Source organism: Leopardus geoffroyi, chromosome A2 (assembly GCF_018350155.1).
Source record: "Leopardus geoffroyi isolate Oge1 chromosome A2, O.geoffroyi_Oge1_pat1.0, whole genome shotgun sequence".
Classification (NCBI taxonomy): Eukaryota; Metazoa; Chordata; class Mammalia; order Carnivora; family Felidae; genus Leopardus; species Leopardus geoffroyi.
This window is the reverse complement of record NC_059331.1, coordinates 79,904,192-79,927,066: the sequence shown is the minus strand read 5'-3', so window position 1 is coordinate 79,927,066 and position 22,875 is coordinate 79,904,192. Positions and strand designations below refer to the sequence as shown.

General features: G+C 43.0%; 2 protein-coding genes across 22 annotated transcripts in view; one reads left to right on the top strand and one right to left on the bottom strand.

Moving 5' to 3' along the window:
* Nucleotides 1-10,616, top strand: part of KMT2E (lysine methyltransferase 2E (inactive)) — a 101,780-nt gene extending 91,164 nt beyond the window's left edge. For 4 of the 5 annotated variants that reach the window (XM_045494501.1, XM_045494500.1, XM_045494502.1 and 1 more), the window contains 10 exons: nucleotides 2,235-2,489; nucleotides 2,649-2,793; nucleotides 3,482-3,732; nucleotides 4,093-4,149; nucleotides 4,286-4,849; nucleotides 5,833-6,119; nucleotides 6,981-7,069; nucleotides 7,173-7,298; nucleotides 7,481-7,578; nucleotides 8,343-10,616. In XM_045494501.1, coding sequence (XP_045350457.1) covers nucleotides 2,235-2,489; nucleotides 2,649-2,793; nucleotides 3,482-3,732; nucleotides 4,093-4,149; nucleotides 4,286-4,849; nucleotides 5,833-6,119; nucleotides 6,981-7,069; nucleotides 7,173-7,298; nucleotides 7,481-7,578; nucleotides 8,343-9,854 — 3,384 coding nt within the window. In that variant the 3' untranslated portion in view covers nucleotides 9,855-10,616. The remainder of the gene's footprint in view (nucleotides 1-2,234; nucleotides 2,490-2,648; nucleotides 2,794-3,481; nucleotides 3,733-4,092; nucleotides 4,150-4,285; nucleotides 4,850-5,832; nucleotides 6,120-6,980; nucleotides 7,070-7,172; nucleotides 7,299-7,480; nucleotides 7,579-8,342) is intronic. The other variant, XM_045494503.1, reaches the window with a different exon arrangement.
* Nucleotides 10,617-12,994: 2,378 nt separating this feature from the next.
* The window catches only part of SRPK2 (SRSF protein kinase 2), a 258,055-nt gene continuing 248,174 nt past the window's right edge, over nucleotides 12,995-22,875 (bottom strand). For 14 of the 17 annotated variants that reach the window (XM_045494513.1, XM_045494517.1, XM_045494505.1 and 11 more), the window contains one exon: nucleotides 12,995-14,712. In XM_045494513.1, coding sequence (XP_045350469.1) covers nucleotides 14,528-14,712 — 185 coding nt within the window. In that variant the 3' untranslated portion in view covers nucleotides 12,995-14,527. Of the gene's footprint in view, nucleotides 14,918-17,807; nucleotides 17,867-22,875 lie in introns of all 17 variants that reach the window. The other 3 variants (XM_045494511.1, XM_045494518.1, XM_045494506.1) reach the window with 2 other exon arrangements.

Sequence of the window (22,875 nt, the reverse complement as noted above, 5' to 3'; positions counted from 1 at the left end):
CATCTTTGAAAAACTGTCAGATTGAATGAGGCAATTATGAAACTATTCACCAAGGTAAATCAACCTGAGCTTTACAGCTCAGAAATAACAGAACATCCATATGAAGCCCCCACCCCCAGTGTAGAGTATGGTAGATTGGAGCAGAGATACCAAAGTGGTAATCCTTAGACTCTTTGGGGAGGGGTTAGATCATAAATAGTAATTCTCGCACACTTTTATAACAAAATATTTTGAGACTTAATTTATCTTGTCTTTGTTCTTACCAAGTTCAGCACAGTTTGTAGGTAGTGTGAAGCCAGGAGAAATATATCCGTAAACAACCAGGATGAGCCCAGGAATGTACTTTCACAGTGAATCAGAGGGTTAGTTAGAGATAAGATCTAAATACAGTTCTAATTGGAAGTCTGTACTCTTCCTTACAGCCCCTCAGATCTTGAACAAGCCAACACTTGCCTTATTAATGAGCAGTTAAATGTATGCTAATTATACTGGAATTAAAAAAACAAAACCAAACAATTAAGTTATTCTTGCCCACTTTGGAAGGACAAAAAATAACTGCACCTTTTCTTTGTAATTTGGATTAGTGAAAAGAAAAACTCATGGTTAAAAGAGAAGATACAAATAGGACATAATTCCTGCCTTTTAATTTTTAAGTGACTAAATTATTGTGGTGTTATCAATTTACTTAAATTCCTGACCTGAGATGTAGACTCTTATATCATATTTGATTCTCTAAAAAAGCCTCTCTTGCCACAGGTTTTGTTGATGGTATTCCCTTATTTAAAAAAATTTTTTTAGCATTTATAATTTTGGAGAGAGAGTGGGAGTGGGAGAGGGGCAGAGAGAGGGAAACACAGAATCTGAAGCAGGCTCTAGGCTCTGAGCTGTCAGCACAGAGCCCAGTGTGGTGCCCAAACTTGCAAACCACGAAATCATGACCTGAGCCTAAGTCTGATGCTTAACTGATTGAGCCACCCACCAGGTGCCCCTTCCCTTCTTCTTTTAAACAGTATACTGTTTGAGTACCGAATTATCATGATTTCTCCTAATGTAAAGGCCTCATTCAATTTAATAATACGTAGTACTTATTCTGTGCCAGATACTGTTTGAAGAACTTTATGTTACTTAGCTCTTTTAATCCTTGCAATAACCCTGTTTGTAGAGCTAGTTTCTATTTTGACCCTTCTTTGACAGATAAGGATTGAGATGTGGAAAGATTGCATAACTTGACCTATGGAAAGGTCACAGTGTAAGTGGCAAAGCCAGGATGCATAATCCAGGCATCTGGGTGCAGATTCCATGTGCTTTTCTGGTTTTTGTTCTGGACATAACCAATTGTATAGACGCTGAGAAAAAAAAAAAGATACTAGAATGCTTACAATGATTATCTCTGGAAGACAGGATGTGGGTAGATCATTCTTTTAATGTGTGTTTATCTGTATGTGTAAGAATGTATTAACTACTTTTAGTACTTTTTTTTTTTTTAACAAATTACACTTCCAGTAAAAATAAAAAGGATACATTTGATACCCACATAGAAAAGATCAGTGCCCACACAGCAGACAAAATGTGCTTGTGCTGATAAATGTAATCCTTATTTCCATGCCCATTACAATCAAACTTTATTAAATAACTAAAATTAGCCTACAAGAAAAGTGAGTAATCGTTATACTTTAGGGATCAGGCATATTCATGTTACCAGTAAAGTCTGAACTGCATGCACTGTCAATTAAAAAAATCAACAGAATTTTAAAAAGGATTATGTAAAATTTTAAATATTGTCAATGCCAACACCCCTCCCTTCCCTTTTTTTTTAATGTATATACACTGGTCTCATCATCTCCTGGGGATTCTGATAGTCAATCAGGGTAGAAAAGCACTGCATAAAATCAGATTTTTCTAACAAACAGGTCATAGAAGCAGTAGCAAATCTAAATTCAGTGTTTTTGTGTGTTTATAAGATGGTACTGAATCTCTTAGACTTGGCTCTTTTACAGAAGGTAGCATTATGTGATTTCTTCCTGCAAAGTACTATTGTATAAAAAATTTTAGGAGTAAGAGGAGGTACCCAAGGAAATGTAGAATGATGGATTGATTTTTTAGACATATGAATGATTTAAATTAATATTTCATTTTGGATAATATGTTTTCAGATTTGGGGTCAGAGTGTTCTATAGGAGCATCTGTATAACTGTAATTACATGTAGAATGATCCGGATTTCTCTTTTCTCTAGCACTTGGTCAGTGAATGGTTAAGTGAGAAGAATGAGAAGACTGGAAAACCTTCTGACAGCCTTTCAGAAAGGCCTCTGCGCATAACTACAGATCCTGAAGTGTTAGCCACACAGCTCAATTCTTTACCCGGCCTCACTTACAGCCCCCACGTATACTCTACTCCTAAGCACTATATCAGATTTACTTCACCATTCCTTTCAGAAAAAAGGAGAAGAAAAGAACCTACTGAAAACATTTCTGGCTCATGCAAGAAGGTAAGCTGTTCTTTGGCTATATAAATCTAGGATGAGCCAAGGCCAGTCTCCTTCCTTGCTATCATTCCTGGCAGTGAAATGCTTTTAGCATCAGCTTTACATTTACAGGCTGTATAAACAGCTACAAACTGACTTCTATTCATTTATTATGTATTTCAGCGATGGTTGAAACAAGCTTTAGAAGAGGAAAACTCAGCAATTTTACATAGATTTAATTCACCCTGTCAAGAGAGATCCAGAAGTCCTACAGTCAATGGTGAAAGTAAAAGTCCACTGCTATTAAATGATAGCTGTTCTCTTCCAGGTAGAATTTCTTTTCAGTACTGTTTAAGTGTGAAGAATGTGGCAGGATGTAAATGGTTTTTACAGCAAACATATTCTAGTTATTATGTAGTTTATAAAAGCAGCATTTTTTTCGAGAGAGAGCGAATAAGCATGTGCAGGCAGGGGGGGAGAGGGAGAGGGGGGGAAATCCCAAGCAGGCTCCACGTTACAACCCTGAGACCATGACCTGGGCCAAAATCAAGAGTCAGACGCTTAACTGACTGAGCCACCCAGGGGCCCCAAGAAGCATATTGTTAACTTTTTTCTGTCCTCTAACCTTTTAGATGAAGATAAACATGAAAACCTTCATTTGTAGTACTATGTATGTTGGGGTTTAGGGGTGAAGTTACGGGCTGCTTCTCAGATTCAATAGAACTCTTAGAATAAATCGATTAAATTAACGTCTGTACTTGTAAGACTTCTTAGAAACTCCTAGGCCTGTAAGTCATTTGGCAAGATAATGCATGTTGTAATAGTAAAATTAACGCAGGGAGGGGTGGGGAGAGATTGCTTCATGTTAGTAGTATCTTTAAAAACCCTGAAATTTAGTTTGGGGGTGAAAGTCATCATAATTACTATTGTTGATGTTTTGATCTTTCCCAGAATATATTACAGATTGTAGCACATACCAGCAATATAATGTCTGTGAATTATTATTGCATCAACAGATTTAACTACACCACTAAAAAAACGAAGACTTTATCAGTTGCTAGATTCTGCTTACTCAGAAACCTCCACACCTACTCCCTCACCATATGCTACACCAACCCACACAGATATTACTCCCACGGACCCATCATTTGCCACTCCTCCACGGATAAAATCAGATGATGAAGCTTGTAGAAATGGTTATAAGCCCATATATTCGCCAGTTACCCCAGTAACTCCTGGCACACCAGGAAATACCATGCACTTTGAGGTGAGAAATTTAAATGGGGGGGGGGGGGGGGGAACCCTGCGGGATTGGTATTTAATAGCAACCCCCAGTGTACTGAGAGTAGAAAAAAAGTTTTTAACAAACCAAATAAGCAGATTTGGAACATTCACTTATGTGAATTTAAACTTTTACATTTTTATTAAAATGAGCATAATGTTTTGATACTCGGCATCAGACTGAATGGCTGTGTATATCAAATTGAGACAGGTATCTTATGTGGGGAATGGAAATAAAACAAAAGAAAGTTTAAAACCAAAGTCTGTGTAATAGTTTGTTGTCATTTCTATAAATATCATGGATTTAATTTTTATATTTTAACTTTCAATTTTTTCTTTTATATAGAATATTTCTTCCCCAGAAAGTTCTCCAGAAATTAAGAGACGCACTTATAATCAAGAGGTAAGGAGTTATTCAATAAGGTTATTGACATTAGTGACCTTTGCCTATTATTTTGTTTAAATTATGAGATTTTAAAATAAGTAGTCTCAAGGTGTGCTTATTTGTGTAATTTTTTTTGTTTTAATTCTGTAAACAGGGATATGACAGATCTTCGACCATGTTAACACTGGGGCCTTTTAGAAATTCTAATTTAACTGACCTGGGTCTGCAAGAAATAAAGACTATCGGTTATACCAGCCCCAGGAGTAGGACTGAGGTCAATAGGCAGTGCCCTGGAGAAAAGGATTCTGTGTCAGACCTTCAACTGGGACTCGATTCAATCGAGCAGACTGCCTTACTTAAAACCATGGAACCACCTACACATGACAGGACTGATCCTACCAGCCAACTGGAATCTACTCACTCTGGACGGGGCACAATGTATTCTTCCTGGGTAAAGAGTCCTGACAGAACAGGAGTTAACTTCTCTGTAAACTCTAACTTGAGGGACCTGACACCCTCACATCAGTTGGAGGTTGGAGGAGGCTTCCGAATAAGTGAGTCAAAGTGCCTGATGCAGGATGATACTAGAGGCATATTTATGGAAACACCTGTGTTTTGTACTTCAGAAGATGGGCTTGTTTCTGGTTTCGGACGGACTGTTAATGACAATTTGATCGACGGAAGTTGCACACCCCAGAATCCACCACAAAAGAAAAAGGTTACAAATTTAACGATTTTAGTCCTTTTAATAGTGTCTTTTTCATACTACTTCTGAGGGTTATTATAGTTATGGGAGGCATTCATACTTAGTTATTCAAGTTAAATTTTTGACGTGTGCATTTTAAACCTTTTCTAAGTGCTCAATTAGAAAATGTTTACAGACAAGTAAAACATTCTAGTGAGCTGTGGGACATTCTTTAAGCATGGTTTCAGAGATTGAAACCTCTAGATGATTTATTTCACTGAAAGAATAACCACTTCCCAGCCAGAGAAGCAGAGTTGAATAATATTTGTGCTATTATCCTTATTTTACATGTTAGCAGGCAGCCCTGCTTCTTTCCTAATCCATAATATCAATAGTATTTAGACCACGGATATGAGTATTTGGAAAGTATTCTATAGATACTACTTGAAGTTCCCTGATTTACCACCATTTGGTTGGCAGACATACTGAGACTGTTAGAATGCCTTATCTCAGAGGAATGGGATGGACTACAACACGTATTTTCTTTGTTAATAGGCTTATTGCTTTGCAAGTCAAAAGAATTTTAGTGATGTGTGCTTTTAATTTTTATAACAGAGTCCAGTTGGCAACTTTGTGGGAAGCAATGTAGTATAGTGGAAAGAGCACGGGCTTTCAAGTAAGACCTAGGTTCGAATCCCGGCTCCAACACTCACCAGCTGTGTGACCTTGAGTGAGTGAGTTACTCAATTTCCTCATCTGTAAAATGGGGATGATAATATACCTATTTCATAGGGTTGTTGTGAGGATTAAATGAGATAATGTATGTAAATCATCTAAATACAATGCCTGGCAATATAATAGCCATTGGTAATTGTTAATTATTATTATTTGTTCAAAAATTATTTTACATAATTTTCCTAATGTAAATACAGTAATTCTCTTTAGAAAAAAAGAATAGATTGACTCTGACATATAAAACAAGAAAAAAAGATTTGCTTTTCCTTTTCTTGCTTCAGGTCTCCCTGCTAGAATACCGTAAAAGACAGCGTGAAGCTAGGAAAAGCGGCTCCAAGGCAGACCACTTTCCCCTGGTTAGTGTGTCCCCTCATGCAAGTGGCAACTTGAGCAGCAGCGGTGACAGCTGTGGCGGCAGGACCGAGAGCGGGGAGCAGGCAGACAGCACCACGGGCCTGCCGTTACCGGCGCCGCCTACGGTTTACAGCGCTGCTTCAGAAGACACCAGCAATAACTGTCCCGTTAAGGAAGCTTCCGCCAGTGAGAAGAATGAACCAGAAGTTCAGTGGTAAGCCTGTTTCAAAAAACCTTACTGGTAACTTTAGAACTCTGGGTAGTATGCATGCATATATAATTAAAGTAGTCAGTGTTCTTTATCCTCCAGTCAGGACCCCTTACATAGCTGGTTTTGAACGCAGCCGTGTTTGTAAAGACCTGAAGTCTGCTGTTCTGAAAAGCACACGCTTTTGTTAAGGAACTCTCTTCCTGTCTGTCGTCGTTCCCCCAGTGCTGAGGGGATAGACGTCTGTGGTCCTACTTCAGAGAGATCCTCTTTGCTGATAGGGTTTTAAACCAGCTATGCATCTGCCTGTGGTCCACTGTGCTTCCTCTTTGATAATTTTCATGTTTTTCATACAAATACTCATCTCCAAAGAACTTGTATCATAGTCAACATCCTGCAGTTTCCTTATACGCCCTTGTTACCAGTTACAGAAAAGAAGAACCAACTTTAGTACTTCTTCAGTAGGAATAGAGGCCAGATATAGGTGGGTCTTGGCAAAGGGCAGAAGGGCTCATTCACGTTGTTCCTCGGTCCCCTTACTCCCGAGAGCTTCCTGCTGTCAGACACAGGGTAATTTATAAAGGGTATGGGTCCCTGCAGTGACATTCTGGATGCTGATATGTCACCCTTCAACCCCCTGCTCCCTTCCACCAAGGAGTTGCCTTTAGACAAAGGAATGGAGTCTGACTGAGCTCTTTAAATATATGAGGATAAAGAAAAGACAGGCTGTTTTCAAAGCTTTACACCTAAGTATTCTCCCAGCAGAGCAAAAGCCTTGGTCTGAGAGGACATGTTGACCATCCAGGACAAAGAATAATCTAGCTGGCAGTACCTTCCTTGAATTGACGGTATGATTTTATGTTCAAGGACCGCTTCAACCTCAGTGGAGCAGGTGAGAGAAAGGAGTTACCAGCGAGCCCTACTCCTCAGCGATCACCGAAAAGACAGAGATAGTGGTAAGTGAGCCCGTGCCTCTGCCCAAAAGTGGAGCCAGCTGACCACGATGTACCCTCGTTCTTTGCGGTTCTAATGTTGTCTTTGGGTCTGCTTCACCTCCAGGGGCAGAGTCGCCATGTGTCCCATGCTCACCGGGTCATGTTCCGTCTTCACCTCCATCTCATTCAAATCACATTCCCCAGTTGCAGCCCCAGGGCCCAGTCCCTCCTTTCAGTGAACTTACGGAAGGTCAGTAAGCAGAGGACCCATCATGATTATTGTTTTAAGAACCTTTTTAAATCAGAAGGGAGAGCGCCTTTATAAAAAGTTGGTTTGAATAGAATTGACATTGCTTTGTACAAAGTGTTAGTTGTAAGACAACACTGTCGCGCAATCTTACGTTTACTATATAGGTTTCTTCTGCTTTACAGATCCTGACCCTGAAAATCCAGAATCCGTGACTACAAATGAATGTCCATCCCCAGACACTTCTCAAAATACTTGTAAAAGCCCTTCAAAAATGAGCAAGGTAATAAAATTGACCTTTGAACAAGGCTGTTCAGAAAAGTGGATGGTAATATGCATACGGAGATTTTTCTGCTGTATCAAGTATCCGGTTGTGACTTTTGGATACTTTTTGACCAAATGGTCTATTGTGCTCACTGTGCTTCAGTAATTTACATTTTCTCCTAGAATTCCACCTCCATACCCCAGGAAATTCAGTCTTTTCGTAGAATATCTGACCACTCAGTGAATGCTCAAAAAACAAAAGGTCAGGTGACACTCATTGAAAAGAAATGCTATTACCACCCTGAATCATGACATGGGGGGTGGTCTGACGTGTCAGTATCTTTGGAAACTAAAGATGAGGGATAGGAGATTGATTTTCTTTTTCCTCATACGTGACATCATACATATTTAAAACAGTTTGGGTTTATCATTAGGGTGTAGGAATTTCAGTTTATGGAATTGAAGGTTATCAGAAATCTTTCAAAATAAGCCTCAAAAGCAGGTTTCATCGCTTAAGAAAAAAAGGCAAATTAAATGTAAGGACCATTATTTCCTTAACCTGGTCTTAATAAAAATTAATCCAGGGAATTCAGGTTAACCTTAGTTATCAGAACTTGTTGTAGCCTCTGAAAAAGCTGGCTTTTCAATATCCCAAGCCTCTGTGATGGACTTCTCGACTCTATCTTCATTTATAAATGAACATGTAAATAACATTAAATACCACCGATAACAAACCTCAATGTACATAAAACGTTTCTTACATGATTTGTTTCCTTTTCATAGCCTGGTTCACCGGGACCTGTACTTCCTGTCCAAGCACATGGGAAAATACTCACAAAAGCAGAGTCCCATTGGGAGGCCACAGTTACTGTGTCAGAAGCTGAGAACGGTGTTCACCTGAAAACAGAGCTCCAACAGAAACAGCTATTAAATAACACCCAAGCGCTTTCGAAGAATCCTCCTCCTCAGCCACTCGTTCGAAGCTCATCCGAGCAACTTCCACAAAAGCTGCCTTCTGCGCCAGTGAAGTTGCACTGTCCTCCGTCCCCTCATGTAGAAAATCCTCCCAAATCATCGACACCTCACCCGCCGGTACAGCACGGTTATCTCTCACCAAAGCCCCCCGCCCAGCAGTTAGGGTCTCCCTACAGGCCTCATCACGCACAGTCACCTCAGGTGGGAACCCCTCAGCGAGAGCCTCAGAGAAATTTCTACCCCACGGCACAGACCCTGCAAGCCAGCACTCAGCAGGCCACCTCCGGAGCGTTATTTACACAGACCCCCTCGGGACAATCTTCGGCCACCTACACCCAGTTCAACCAACCGAGTCTGAACAGCGCGGCTCCACCCCCTCCACCCCCTCCGCCCCCTTCTTCCTCTTCTTACTATCAAAACCAGCAGCCCTCTGCAAACTTTCAGAATTATAATCAGCTTAAAGGTGGGCTTTCCCAACAGACTGTGTTTGCGTCGGGACCAAATCAAGCACTTCCTGGCACCGCGAGCCAGCAAACCGTCCCAGGACACCATGTTACTCCGGGGCATTTCTTGCCTTCTCAGAACCCCCCGATCCACCATCAGACTGCTGCCGCCGTGGTCCCCCCACCGCCTCCCCCACCCCCTGCCCCAGGACCGCACCTCGTCCAGCAGCCGAGCTCCCATCAGCAACACTCAGTGGCTCACGTGGTGGGGCCCGTTCACGCCGTCACCCCTGGGTCGCACATTCATTCGCAAACCGCGGGCCACCACTTGCCACCCCCCCCTCCGCCTCCAGGTCCCGCCCCTCATCACCACCCACCGCCCCATCCTTCCACGGGACTCCAAGGTCTGCCAGCACAACACCAGCATGTTGTCAACTCGGCGCCGCCTCCGCCACCGCCACCGCCACCTTCCAGTGTTTTGGCTTCTGGGCACCACACCACGTCCGCTCAGGCCTTACACCACCCGCCTCATCAAGGACCTCCACTGTTTCCTTCAAGTGCTCATCCGGCCGTACCACCATATCCCTCCCAAGCCACACACCACACCACTCTGGGGCCGGGACCCCAACACCAGCCTTCTGGAACAGGGCCGCATTGTCCGTTACCAGTCGCAGGTCCTCATCTCCAGCCCCAAGGACCAAACAGTATTCCAACGCCTACTGCTTCAGGGTTCTGTCCTCATCCTGGCTCTGTGGCCCTGCCACACGGGGTTCAAGGACCCCAGCAGGCATCTCCAGTGCCTGGACAAATCCCAATTCACAGAGCACAGGTGCCACCGACATTTCAGAACAATTACCACGGTTCAGGGTGGCATTAAAACGGACCCCAAAAACATTTTTTAAAATGTTCTGTAAGATAAACTGTATATTTCATATGTACCTGTTAAGGTACTTTTTAAAGCTTGTACATGAAACTTTGTATAAAAAAAAAAAAAAACACCAGTGCTCTTTCATTGTATTTTTCCCATTTTTGCTTTTTAAAATTCCTTAAAAGATGTGCTGTTAAGCCAGTATTAGGTATCTTTATTTTGTAAGTGAACATTCCAGCTGTTTTTCTGGCAGTAGATTTGATGCTACATGATCTTTCAATTTTATTGTTGCAGTTAAATTCATTTAGTGAATGTTTTCTATATTATTTCATACATACGCATTTAAGTACACAGCTAAGAAATGGCACTATGAGGATTTTCATTTTTCTTCCTGTCAGCAGTTCTGTGAGTGCATCTTAGGTATAAAAAAAAAAAATGCAATACAGATTTTTATAGTTTGGTGTGGACATGGCTCATTTTGTTTTATCGGTTATTTGCGAGCAAAATGTAATTTAATGTATAGATGATTTTTAACGTCTCCCGACACACTGTAAATACTGCATTTCCTTTGCGTATATAACTGCTTACAGCTTTTCTCATTGGATATATAGCGTTGTACATATGACAGGTCTTTGCAAAACTGTGTGATCTTTGTGAGAGTAGTACAGTATATGGCCTTTAATTTCTTTTTTATTTTAAATATACTGTCACATTGAAGCACTGGTTGGGCATTTTAATTCATGTTAATAAATCACAATTATGTCAGTTTTACCAGATTGTCCTGTACAACTTCTGAGATTGGAGTCTTTTCAAACAAGGGTCTTTTACAAAAAGTTACAGTTTTTCAGATGTAGTTTGTAAGGAGCCTTCCATTTTCTTTAGCGACCACCACCTCAGCAGTCATCAGGAAGCAGTAAGGGGTTGTTCCTATGATGTCCCTACTTGTCACTGTTGCAGGAGCCAACTCACAGGAATCTACTCTGCTGTGGAGATGCTGTGCACATTTACTTCTATCTGACATCGTACAACGTGAGCCCCGTATCATTGAAGCATCACACGTGATACAGAGCCCATAAAATATGGAGTAGTTGACCTAAAAAACACACAAGTATCTAACTTGTACACTTTAGAACATGCGTGACTGCAATGTCCTGATTAATCAAAATTATCTCTAAACCTTAAATTAACATTTATTATCTAGCTCTATAGTATTCAGGGAAAAAAATACGAGTTTTTAAAAGTTTGTTTTGGGTGTACAAAAGGAAAAGGAAGAAGGCGTTACCCTTAGAGTTCTCAAGTGAAATGAAAACAGCCTAATGAACATTTTGCTGAAATAGGAAATGCTAGTTATTTTGGAAAAATAAATTCTGTCTTCTGCCTCTGAGGAGCGTTAGTAATGACACGAACGCATTTTTCCAGTTTTCCCTAGTTGGCATAATTTGGCACAGCACAAAAATTCTGTGTGCTGGAGAAACAAGTGAACAGACTAAAAATGACTGGATAATATCTGGCAGTAATGAAAGTCACATTGCACACTTAACTCCCATTTCTTTTTGAAAATCAGCTAATAAGGGCACACTGAGAGAGCCATGTTTAGGGCTCAATTCTAATCAGCTTCAAGTTTTAAAAGAACTTAGGTCAACTTTGCCCTCCTTGACTTTAGCAAACGAAATTGTACTTCCCGTATTCACTAAAAAAACACTTGTCCAAGAAAAACATGGCTCTACATCACCCAGCCCAACGGTTTCCAAGAACAAAGGTTAACTATTAGCATAGCGAACAGCATTATTCAAACTCTTTAAAGGACTGTCCTCCTAAGGATTTAGGATTCCTCAGTTATAAATTGGCCTACTACAAAAATCATGTATAGAGAAACTTTTCTATGAACTGCAGGATCTTACATAATTCCTCGATTCCTCGATGAAGGACACACGGACTCCCAAATGCTGTCCTCTACCAAAATTTCATTGAAGTCATAAAAAAAAAAAAAATGGACAATTTAAAAGCGGAATTTAAGGAATAATCCCAGCTGTGGATACAAACTGAAGTTATCTGCCCAAGGACAGTGGTTTGTCCTGTTAACTGTTACGTATGATCCAGGAACAGGAAGAAGTCAGTCAGTAAATCGCTTTTCACCTAAAAAGTCTAGGCTTTTCTGAAGCCCCTGTATCTGTTGTTTTTTTTTTAAGCCTTTGGGCAGTACTAATTTCCAGCCAGACAGCCTCTCATCTGCTATCATCATGTATGTGGTCCACTGCTTGTCCTTCTCCATAAAGGCCTGATGTGGACCAGAGGGAAAAAGCAGGACGTTCACTAGAACGTCTGAGCCGGCTGCAGTGTTCCATATAACCAGCGCTTCTCGGTCGGCTTGTATGTATTCTTTAAACTCAAGCCACCAGGTTCCCGCCAAAAAAAACATACTATACCTAATACAAATATATATTCCTTCTAGAACTTTTTTTTTTTTTTTAACATTGTACACCAGTTAGGCTCTTATTAGGGACAGGTCTTTACAAAATTCATAACAATCTAGTTTATTTTCTAACATGAGCTGCAATTGCATTAGACACATTTCATTCAAGTGTGCTATAACCCTGATACAAATTCTTCAGTTAGGGGAAGATGAAGACATATACTTTGTGGTTCTTGTAAGAACGGATCCTACGGAAACTGTGTCCGCAGCAACCATCCGTCGTAGAACCTACGTGGTAACCTACAGCCTCCTCGGAAAACCTCAGCATGCACGTTTCGTAAGTGGTTCTGTTGCACCTCACAGCGGTATGGATTACCATGCTAACTCCTAAAGGACTGTGTCTTGTTCCCTCACAGTGAAAACTGGTAAAAAGAAGAAAATCTGCAATGCTCAAACACTATGTCATTAGTATGGATTTCATGGAACACGAAGAGGAATCACTGAAATTCTAGGCAGTGAATCTGTACTATAGCAGCTCTTTGAAAGCCATATTCTACTCTTACAACACAATGAACGATTTCCATGTACTAAGTAAGCCTTAATGCATGTTGTGCTACTACATTTCCTGCAATAGGAATGTTGATACTTCCTTTAGTTTGGGTCACACTGCACTAAAAGGAGAGCACATGTTTGTTGATTCTATCACTTCAAATATAGGCCAATGACCAAGGCAATGTCTGGAAAAAAAAAAAACCAAAACACTTTAATTTTTAAGACAACCGCAAGCACCTCAAACAATGGATTATTATTACAACACTTGTTATCTTTTCACAATCTAGTTATTGCAAAGGCATATGGATAAATGTTAATGGACAAAGTCAAGAAAAATGAGGCACCTTAATGAATGTAAAATTTTTAAAAAACCTGACATTCAACCCACTGACTTCTAAAAGAGGCTAAATACACCTCTGTAGATTACATTCTAAAATCGTATTGCCTACTATGGTTTGTGTCCTGGATTCTAAAACTTTAAGGAAATGCATAAACAAAATTGTGTGCAACCTGCAAAGGGAAAATCATTTTCTCAACTTCAATACATGGGAAGACAATGAAAAAGCTCAGAAAATTGTTATAGCCACGCATATAACTGCCTATGGAATGAACGTGATCCCTGTTACCTCTGAGACGTTAGGGTCGTGCCCACTGCACCGCTAACTGTACATACCACACCTTGGTTTTGGAGAAACACAAGTAAGCTTTTCCAAAAAAGAAAAACTATATATACATACATACGTATGTGTGTGTGTGTGTGTGTGTGTGTGTGTGTGTGTGTGTGTGTGTGTATTTCTAATTCCACACACTGCACATGGTTTTTGTTGTCCGATTTAATCTATGTAGAGTTTAACTTACAGTGTTTAGAGGAGGCAACACCACATGGTACTGGGCCATCACATTTTTAAAGGGAAATTGCTCTTTTTCCTTAAAAGTACTTTTAAAAATACGCAAAAATATGAATGAGAGTGCTAAAACTATAGTACGTATTTTCAAATGAAAGCATGTCTTTTCTTGCTTTAAAGTGCCATATAGGGAATGACATAACTCAGAGCCACTTTGTTTAAAATCCAATGTAAAAGGGCTGTTATGGAATGAAAAGTCTGCATAGCTCCTGGGAGCAGTTCAAGTCCGCTACATGCAACTCAGGCTACAAAGCACTCAAGACTTGGTAGCTTTTCTGAAATTTGAGTCCCCATCCCATATTTAATGGAAATTAACATTTACAGGGTGCATTTACATACACTATAATACAGGAATGATGTCCCTTTGCCAGAAGATAAAATTGTACATTTCCTTGCTATTTCTTGGTTCCAACTTGATAATTTCTTAAGATTGTAAATTATATAGTACTCAGCTAAAATATTTCTTCATAAATAGTTACAAAACCTGCCAAAACACAAGGGGGAAAGTATTTTTCGCTCAAAAAAAAAAGACTGACATTTGAATGTCACACGAGAAACAATGCTTAGAGACATGTTATTGTTTCCAGAAGAAAGTGGGTCAGTAAACTACTAAGCTGAAGACAAAGACTACCTTTCCCCAGGATCACAGTGCACAAAAAGCAGAATGTCAAACAACAGTACCTCAAAGCAAAATAAAGGTCTGAGGATGAAGCCAGCTCGCTTGTAATCCCGTTAGAGAATGAGAGTCACCGTTTAGGTCCAATGTACTGGAAAACATTTGCTAGCTCAGAATGCTCTACTGGTAGGATCTGCTAAGAATTCAACCAAGGATGCCGAAGGCATTCGCCAGCCGACGCTCGTTTTTCTGGAACCATTTCTAACATTGGGATCAGGAAATCTGTAAACTGTGCAGCATCTTCGTGGGGCCAGCCATACTTTTCCACAAGGACATCAAAGAGGCTCCAGGGCTTCAGCTTGGTGATATGCCGCAGTTCTCCTAAGGGGAAGAAACAGGCAGTGTCAAGGAAGCTCCACACTCGCATTTCCCATTGGTGGTCCGGCCAGGTTTTCAGTGAAGCGGACACCTACCTGCCCAACACTAGGCAACACCAAAGGCCGGCTTCCCCCCAAGCAGTGACCATGAAAGGTCTTTGTGGCTGTGTTATTTTGCGTAAGCTTGACGAATGCAAACAAGGGGTTCACTGAAAGGGGAACAGTTCGTTCGAATCAGTTCCAGGTTTTTTTTAAGTAAGTAGAGATGCTGAGTCCCCCAGGATGGTTTTTTTTTTAAGTTTATTATTATTGAGTAAGCTCTATAACCCAACGTGGGGATCGAACTCAGGACCCTGATATCAAGAGTCACAGACTCCACCGGCTGAGCCAGCAGGGAACCACACCCGGAATGTTTTCATTTGCAAAGACTGACAAAGGCACTCTCCCTCCAATGTGGGATCTTCTGCAATTTGTAAATTTGCTTAGAAAAAGCTTTAAGAAACACACTACATAAACTCCTTGGACCATTATTTCTGCATGTGACCATGCAAAGAAAAAGGGAGTCCTTCCGTCTAGAAATGTGCTGTTGAAGAGAAGTTTCTTGGATGGCACAGGTGTACTTTAGCTCACTAATCCAATATGGCAGCTGCTAGCTAGATGTGACTACTGAGCCCTGGAAATGTTACCAGTGCGACTGAGGAACTGAAGTTTTAATTTGTTTAAACAGCCACAATTAGCCACTGGCTCCTGTACCAGACAACACAGCTCTAGAGGCCAAGGTGAACCAAACACCACTCAATTCCACACGCTGGCTGTAAAATCTAAGAGATCAGGACATCAAATCTTGAACATGTGCCAGTTGCACCACAGAAACCATAGGTTACGAGGAGCCCCGACCAACACAACAGAACAACCAACGATCTAGTAAATGGTCTGAAAACTAGGACAGCCTTTTTCATAATAGGAAAAAAAGCTGATTTAAATCAAACTGCCAAAAGGTCAGGATACCTTTCATCAGGATTAATTCCTTTTCTCTTCCCGTTAGAAATGTTGACAGGATGCACCTCCCCTGTAGGCAGAGAGGCCTCCCCTGCGGGTCGCAGAGACAAGGAAGGGCTGCCCGGGGCCCGCTCCCCGCTCCCCCTGCACAGGCACAGCTCTGGGCTCAAGAGCGCTGGCCGGTCCCGCTGAGGCAGGCACCCCACATGTAGCCCCACGCGAGGGCCAGGTGTGCTCTCCTCTTCCACTTGCTCTGTCCACCCACCAAGCCAGGCGTCTCATGGTGTGTATTAAGAGATGCTTCCTTACTAGGTCTTCTCAGGAGGCCTGGTCTGTTTCACGCATTTACGCATCTCAATTTAGACCATTCTCCTCTTTCTTTAATCACAAAGAAAATAAAAGAACGTTACAGAAAAGTACAAAAACAGAAGGAGGAATGACCTGTAATCCCACCCACTAGGATTTTTTTCTCTCGGCCTCCACTCTCTCTTAATTACATTCCTGTCAACCGGTATGTCTACGGAGTTGCAATCGTCACACGCACCAGATCTAGGATAAACAGAACTTTACGGAATGTTTCTTGTTGGAGGGATGTTGTGCAAAGTAAACGGAGGACGGAGTTCGGCATGGCTTACAGACTGTAGGTCAGCTCTGTTTTGGAGAGGGGAGTAGAGAAAGGGCCATCTGAGAGGAGAAAGTGTTCCCTCCTGTAGAAGGAAGACTGTGTCCATGAGAACAGAGTCTGAGCAATGGCTCAAAGCTCATCCCCTTTAATCTGGAAATTCCAGCTCTGGAAATCCAGCCTAAGAAAATAAACCCTGGCACCACCCTCCCGATCCCCCCAGCCCCCACCCACCCACCACGCATACTTGCAAAATCACAGGTGCTCAGTGACAGGAGAACCGTGGTTACAGAAACAAACCATGATACATCGACCTGATGAATACTATTTCATATTACTTGGGAACATGGAGGGAAATTATATGGCCCAGCATCTGGTACTAAAAGAAGAATAGAAGAGAATGATCACAAGAGTAACCTTCAAAGCGCCCTTCAAGATGGAAAGCAGGTACCCCCCCAAACAGCAGCTTTGTTAGAAGGTGGCTTCTCTCTCTGCATCTTCCGTAATACAGCTCTCCTGGGCTTACAGAGACCGTGGAGCTCACCAGAGCAACGTTTGCAGGAAACTAAGAAAGTTCACATGGAACATTCCAAAACGTGTCCTCTGGAAGGGGGAGAGAACTTCACGGACCTTCATCTCTTCTGACCTGGAACAAACACTCCCCAAGGTTGCAAATGAATGTAACAGCTGAGAAGCACAGTCCTATCAGAACATTGAGGGATCTATTTCGGAGGGGGCCAGTTTAAAATCCATCAACAGGCATGAGATTAGGTTCAATCTTCCATGAAAAGAGAGAAGCGTTACCACAACAGCCACCTTAAAATCTGCATAGTAACAGTGATGAGAACAACACAAGCTGGAAGTCCCCGAAAATCTATTTATTCAGACCTAACTAGCTATAAACTGATAAAGACATTTGCAAAGAACTGACTGGAACACCTAACACACTTTGACCAGGTAATCAATCACACACACTAAAAAACCTGTGGGCGAAGATGCTGTCTGTAACGTGAGCATATGCACCAGGCACAGTAACCCTCAGGTCCGATCGGTACACGTGCCCGACACTGCTACCGTGACAACCCCAAAGTGCCACCTCGAAGAACAAGCATGTGCCTTATGGAGACAGGTGGAAAAACTGATGCCAAGAAAAAACACAGGAAATAAACTTGCCTAGGCCCTATGATTCCACGTACAAACTCTTAGGCTCCATTCAATAAGAAACAAGTCTCACAAATGGTTGCTAAAGGCTCTTTAATAACAAGCCCTCAACTCCCAAACGTGCACATCCACCGCTAGGACAGGCTCGTCCCATGAGCAGGGACCCCGTCCCCTCCCCAGCTCCAGCCTCGTGAACGGCCACCTCTGCTACCACAACTCAGAATACAAAATGAAATAAGAAAACGCTTGACAGACTGTTTTTTCGCTATCTGCTCCTATTGTACAAGTGGCTCCTGGACAAGTTAACAAATTTTTACCTTGACAACTTCTTCTCTCTCAGGCAAGTATACCAAGATATGTTCCACTGCAACACATTCTGCAAATAACCAGACACTTAATAGTGAAAGACTTTACCATTTAAACCGTCTCCTTCCTTTCCTTCCTAAAGAACGCGGAGTACCACTTTGTCTTTCCTCGGGAGCCCAGCAAGGCCAGATGGACGACCCTGCCCTCAGCAGCCCCTCGTGCTCCTAATCCGCCCTGGGGGCAGAATCACCTTGACAGAGCCCAGGAAAACGGACAGAAACAGGCCCCAAGGGAGGGCTCCTTCGCCTGCCAAGTCAAGGCTTTGGGACCTGCTACTGTATTCGCCAGGCCCAGATTATCAGAGTGCTTTTTAAGGAAAAAAGTTAAGTACTTCCATCAGACTTCTCCTGAATATCATTTTAAGTGATCTGTGAGAAGGGAAATACTTTATTTTGTTCAATGAAATTGTAATATTCCAGAATTAAGCATATAAGCATATAGGAGACTATGAGGGAAATCCTTGTACTGTATTTCAGGGAATACTGGTAACTAGAAAATAAACCATGATATAAAATAGATTCAGATAAATTTCACGGCATATATAGATAGGAAACCTGTCCACAAATACTGGTACAAGCAAGACACAAAACTAGAAATTTGAAGAAATTCCTACAAATTTGTAGGTCAATATCTGAGTTCAGTATCTGTATAAGCCTTACCCCCAACAAATACAAAAATTAACTCAAAATGGATCACAGCCCAAAGCCTAAGAACTAAAACTATAAATTCTTAGTAGAAAACAGAATAATCTCTGGGACTTAGAAGCAGGAAATGGTTTCTTAGATGTGACATCAAAAGCACAAATAACAAAAACAAGTAACAAAGAAAAAAGCAGAAGACTGGACTTCATCAAAATTTAAGTTTTATACTTCAACTATCACACGTGATTTAAGAGAAGTTAAAACAGGGGCACCTGGATGGCTCAGTCAGTTAAGCGTCCAGCTCTTATTTTCGGCTCAGGTCATGATCTCACAGGTTGGTGAGACTGAACCCCCCACTGGGCTCTGTGCTGACAGTGCAGAGCCTGCCTGGGACTCTCTCTCCCTCTCTCTGCCCCTCCCCCATGCAGGCTCCCCCCGCCCCTCTCTTTTTTCCTCTCAAAATAAATAAATCAATAAATAAAGTTTTAAAAAAGAGAGAGAAGTAAAAACAGGTCCATCCACAAGTTTGTACAATAGTCACAGTAGCGTTATTCATATGAGCCAAAAAGCAGACACCCACATATCCATCAACTGGTGAGCGAAGCAACCAAACATGGTCTCTCCACACATCAAAAGCAGAGTACAGACACAGGCACCGACGTGCATGAGCCCTGAAACACCGGAACACATGGAAGAAACCATCACAAAGTCCACACACTGTAGGATTCCATCTACATGGAATGTCCAGAACAGAGAAACCCAGAGAGAGAGAAGACCAGCAGCTGCCAGGGGTCAGGGGGAAAGAAACCAGAATGAGTGCTAATGGGCAAAGGATTGGTTTCTTGTCGAGAATAAAAATATTCTGAAATCAGACAGTGGTGACGGCTACATAATTCAGGAACATTCTAAAAACTACTCGATTGTACGCTTTAAAAGGGTGAATTATACGGTATGTAGATTACATCTGAGTAAAGCTGGAACAAAAGCTTAAAAAACTGGAACAAAGCTTAAAACAAAGTAATAGCTTTAAAAGAACCCCAACACTGCGTTAATGCACGCAGTAAAAATACACACTAATCATGATAAACGACAGGAATATGTGGGATGAACTAACTAGAACTGAACACCTGAGAGCAATAATTTCATTACTTTTTCTGCATCATATGCTCAAATTCAAAATGAAATGATTAAAACGCTAGTTTCAGACTTATGATCATCTGTGGCCTGTGGTCTGTTATTTTCCAAAATGTCTCTGTGGTGTGCCCAGTGTCCCTCCAGTCTGCCTCCAGGGCACCACACCATCCCTACCGTACCCTCCCGCCTTGCACCCCGACCCTAGCAGGGGAGGGCCTTAGACCACGCAAGCCTTCAAACAGGGCCATGTGTGCGGGCGCCACGAGAGCCGTCCTGGGCCAAGGGGGACACAGTGTCACCTGCTTCTCGCTCTCCAGAAAGCAGGACTCAACACAGGTTCATGTTTCTAGTCTGAAGTTATTTTCTCTGGGCACCGGGCTGTGGGGAATCCCGCACCAAACAAGACAGACCGGGGTCCTGATCTCACAGAGGGTGCTCACAACTCAGAAGTGATGCTTAAAGTGAAACTGTATTAAAACGTGTATTAAAGTACACGTTTTAAAAGTTTTAGACTCACCAGTGTGAAGAACCTTTTCTAGTCATTTGCACAGGGCCCGGCTCATGGGGAGATCAGACCCACGCATCCCCAAGGTGGCCTCGTGCCCGAGCCTGGCACCTGCCACCTGCCTGTGCAGTCAGCAAACCGCGGCGACCAACGGGTTTCACCACCTGAGGCCTAGATGATGAACGGGACAGCGCCAGCCTACACGGGCCCAAAGCCCACGGCGGGCTTCGCTCTTCACACAAGTAAGAGAATCTGTTGATGTGGGGGATTCTGGAGGGGAGTTGAAATCGTTCTAACAAGTTTCATCTCAAACACTAAAAACGAAGACTGCAGAACAAAGCCCTATCACAGGGGGCGTGTCAGCATTGCACTGCAAATGCTCTGCATGGGCTTTCTTGTTTTCTTTTTTTTTTTTTTTTTAAGTTTATTTATTTTGAGAGAGAGAGAGAGCATGAGCAGGGGAAGGGCAGAGAGAAGGAGAGAAACCCAAGTAGGCTCATCAGTGTGGAGCCTGATGTGGGGCTCGATCCCACAAACTGTGAGACCGTGACCTGAGCTGAAACCTGGAGTTGGATGCTTCACTGACTGAGCCACCCGGGTGCCCTGTCTGCACAGGCTTCTTGCATGCTTTGAACTGCACTTAAGGTCTCTGGTCCAACACACAACAGATCACCCTCACACGTTCCAGCCCACGTGATGCCCTTCCCTAGAATCAAACTGTTTTTTTTTTTTTAAATTAACTACTCTGATATTTCCAACAGTATGTTTTACTAAAACGATGGCCACTCATGTGTCGACAGAACGTCTGTTCAGCAGTGTGGAACGGTGCACTCCTGCCTGCACTGTTTTTGCTACATCACCTGACAAGCACTGGGGCACTTCCTGGGGACAAGTCGCACTCCATCCCGGTTGCTATCACAAAATACAACCAAAATGAGTGGCTTATAAATAAGAATGAATTTATTCCCCACAGTCGTGGAGGCTGGCAGTCTGAGATCCGGCTGCCAGCAGGGCTGGGTCCCAACGAGGGCCCCCTTCCGGGTCACAGACCCTCTCGTGTCCTCTGCATGGGGTAAGGGAGTGGTCTGGGATCTGTTCTGTAAGGGCACTAATCCCAACCAGGAGGGCTCTACCCTCATGGCCTTATGTTCTCTCCAAAGGCCCCCACCTCCTAATACTAACACTTTTGGAGGTTAGGATTCCCACACATGAATTTGGGGGGGGGGGTGGGGGACACACACACCTCAGACCCTAACAGGACAGAAGCAGGGGCAGAATGCACAGAGGTGCTTACTTCTAGTGGGGCACATCTTCATACACTGGTGAAGAGGATTTTTGTGAAGGACATTTGGTGGCTAATGTCCACACCCAGAGGAGTTAACCTGCGGGTTATCAAACTGTAACAGGATGAGAACAGTAACTACCTTCCTTTGCCAAAACATCCAGCTCGCGTGGAAAATTCCCAGCTAAGGAATGACTGTTCAGACTAGTAACAATCATTTTACCCAGAGTTGTACGTTAAGAAGAGGTCACTTAGCTGCGCTTGGTTTTTAGCTTTAACACACAGACCCCATGCTCTTCCTCACAGGCATCAGGGTGAAGATGTGGCCTGGGTCTCCCGCAGGAGGACAAAGAGCAGGGTAGGGTGCTGCTCACTCCCTCTCAATCGTTGGCTATTTTCCAAGGGGATGCAAGCAAATTAATAACAGCTTCTGATTTTGCTTTTCTCTTTGTCAGTTTTGGCATGCAGGCACTTAAAAAATGTTAACGGATACATTTAAGATCTCCTTACTTCCAAACTGTATATCCACACACATTCCTTAGGCGGGGCATGCCAAAACCCATCTTTTATGTAATAAATCATTCCTCTCATCCTGGGGGACATGGTAAAATCTATTTTCATGACACACCCTCATTCATCAAAATATTATTTCTGTGACTTCTGTAAAAGCCCTAAATCCCTTCTGATCTCCACTTATTATAAATAAACAATGATCAGGAAAGGACTTGGGTCCCAATTCCCAATCACTTGCCTAGTCAGAAATTCTCCCTCATATCCAAATGAAGGGGAAAGGACCCTAGTTACCACAGTAACACTGAATCACAATGCGTCTGGTGTGTCTTTACCAAGGAGGCCAAATGTATCTCGACCCTGGTCACCTTCCAACAAGCTCCCTGGCGGAGCCCGTGCATGCAGGCCCTAAAGCGCATGTGCAGTAGTAACGGGACGCTGCGGCAGCACAGTCCCAGGTAAGCACTCCGTACCCCCGTCAGGGAGCAGGCAGTGGTCACGCACAGACTCCGAGCGGCCCCAGGAGCAGGGCTGCTGACAGGAAGGCTGGCAGGAACGCCGCCTTCTGGCCTGAAGGGCTATGCACAGGGAGCTCTGAGCAGAGCCACCTGCTATGCGGCATCAGTTCACCAGCATCGCTGGTCAGCCCACCCTTCCCCCCCCCCCCCCCCCCCCCGCCCCGCTCAAAGACAGCACCTGCCGATGGGGTGAGGAGGGGCTTCGGGGCTGGTACCCAGCAGGTGCCATCCCTGGGAGCCACGCCCAACTGGCGCCAAGAGCCTCAGAGCACTGCCTCTGGGAACAAACCTGATCCCAGGCCACTGGACAAGCAGGACTTCACCTCCTCAGCATTCGGGTCCCCTCCTGCAGTGCGTGTCCCTCTTCCTCCCCGCTGTGCATAGATAGTAAGCGGTTCCCAACCCACAGACGCTGCGCCGGGAAAACTG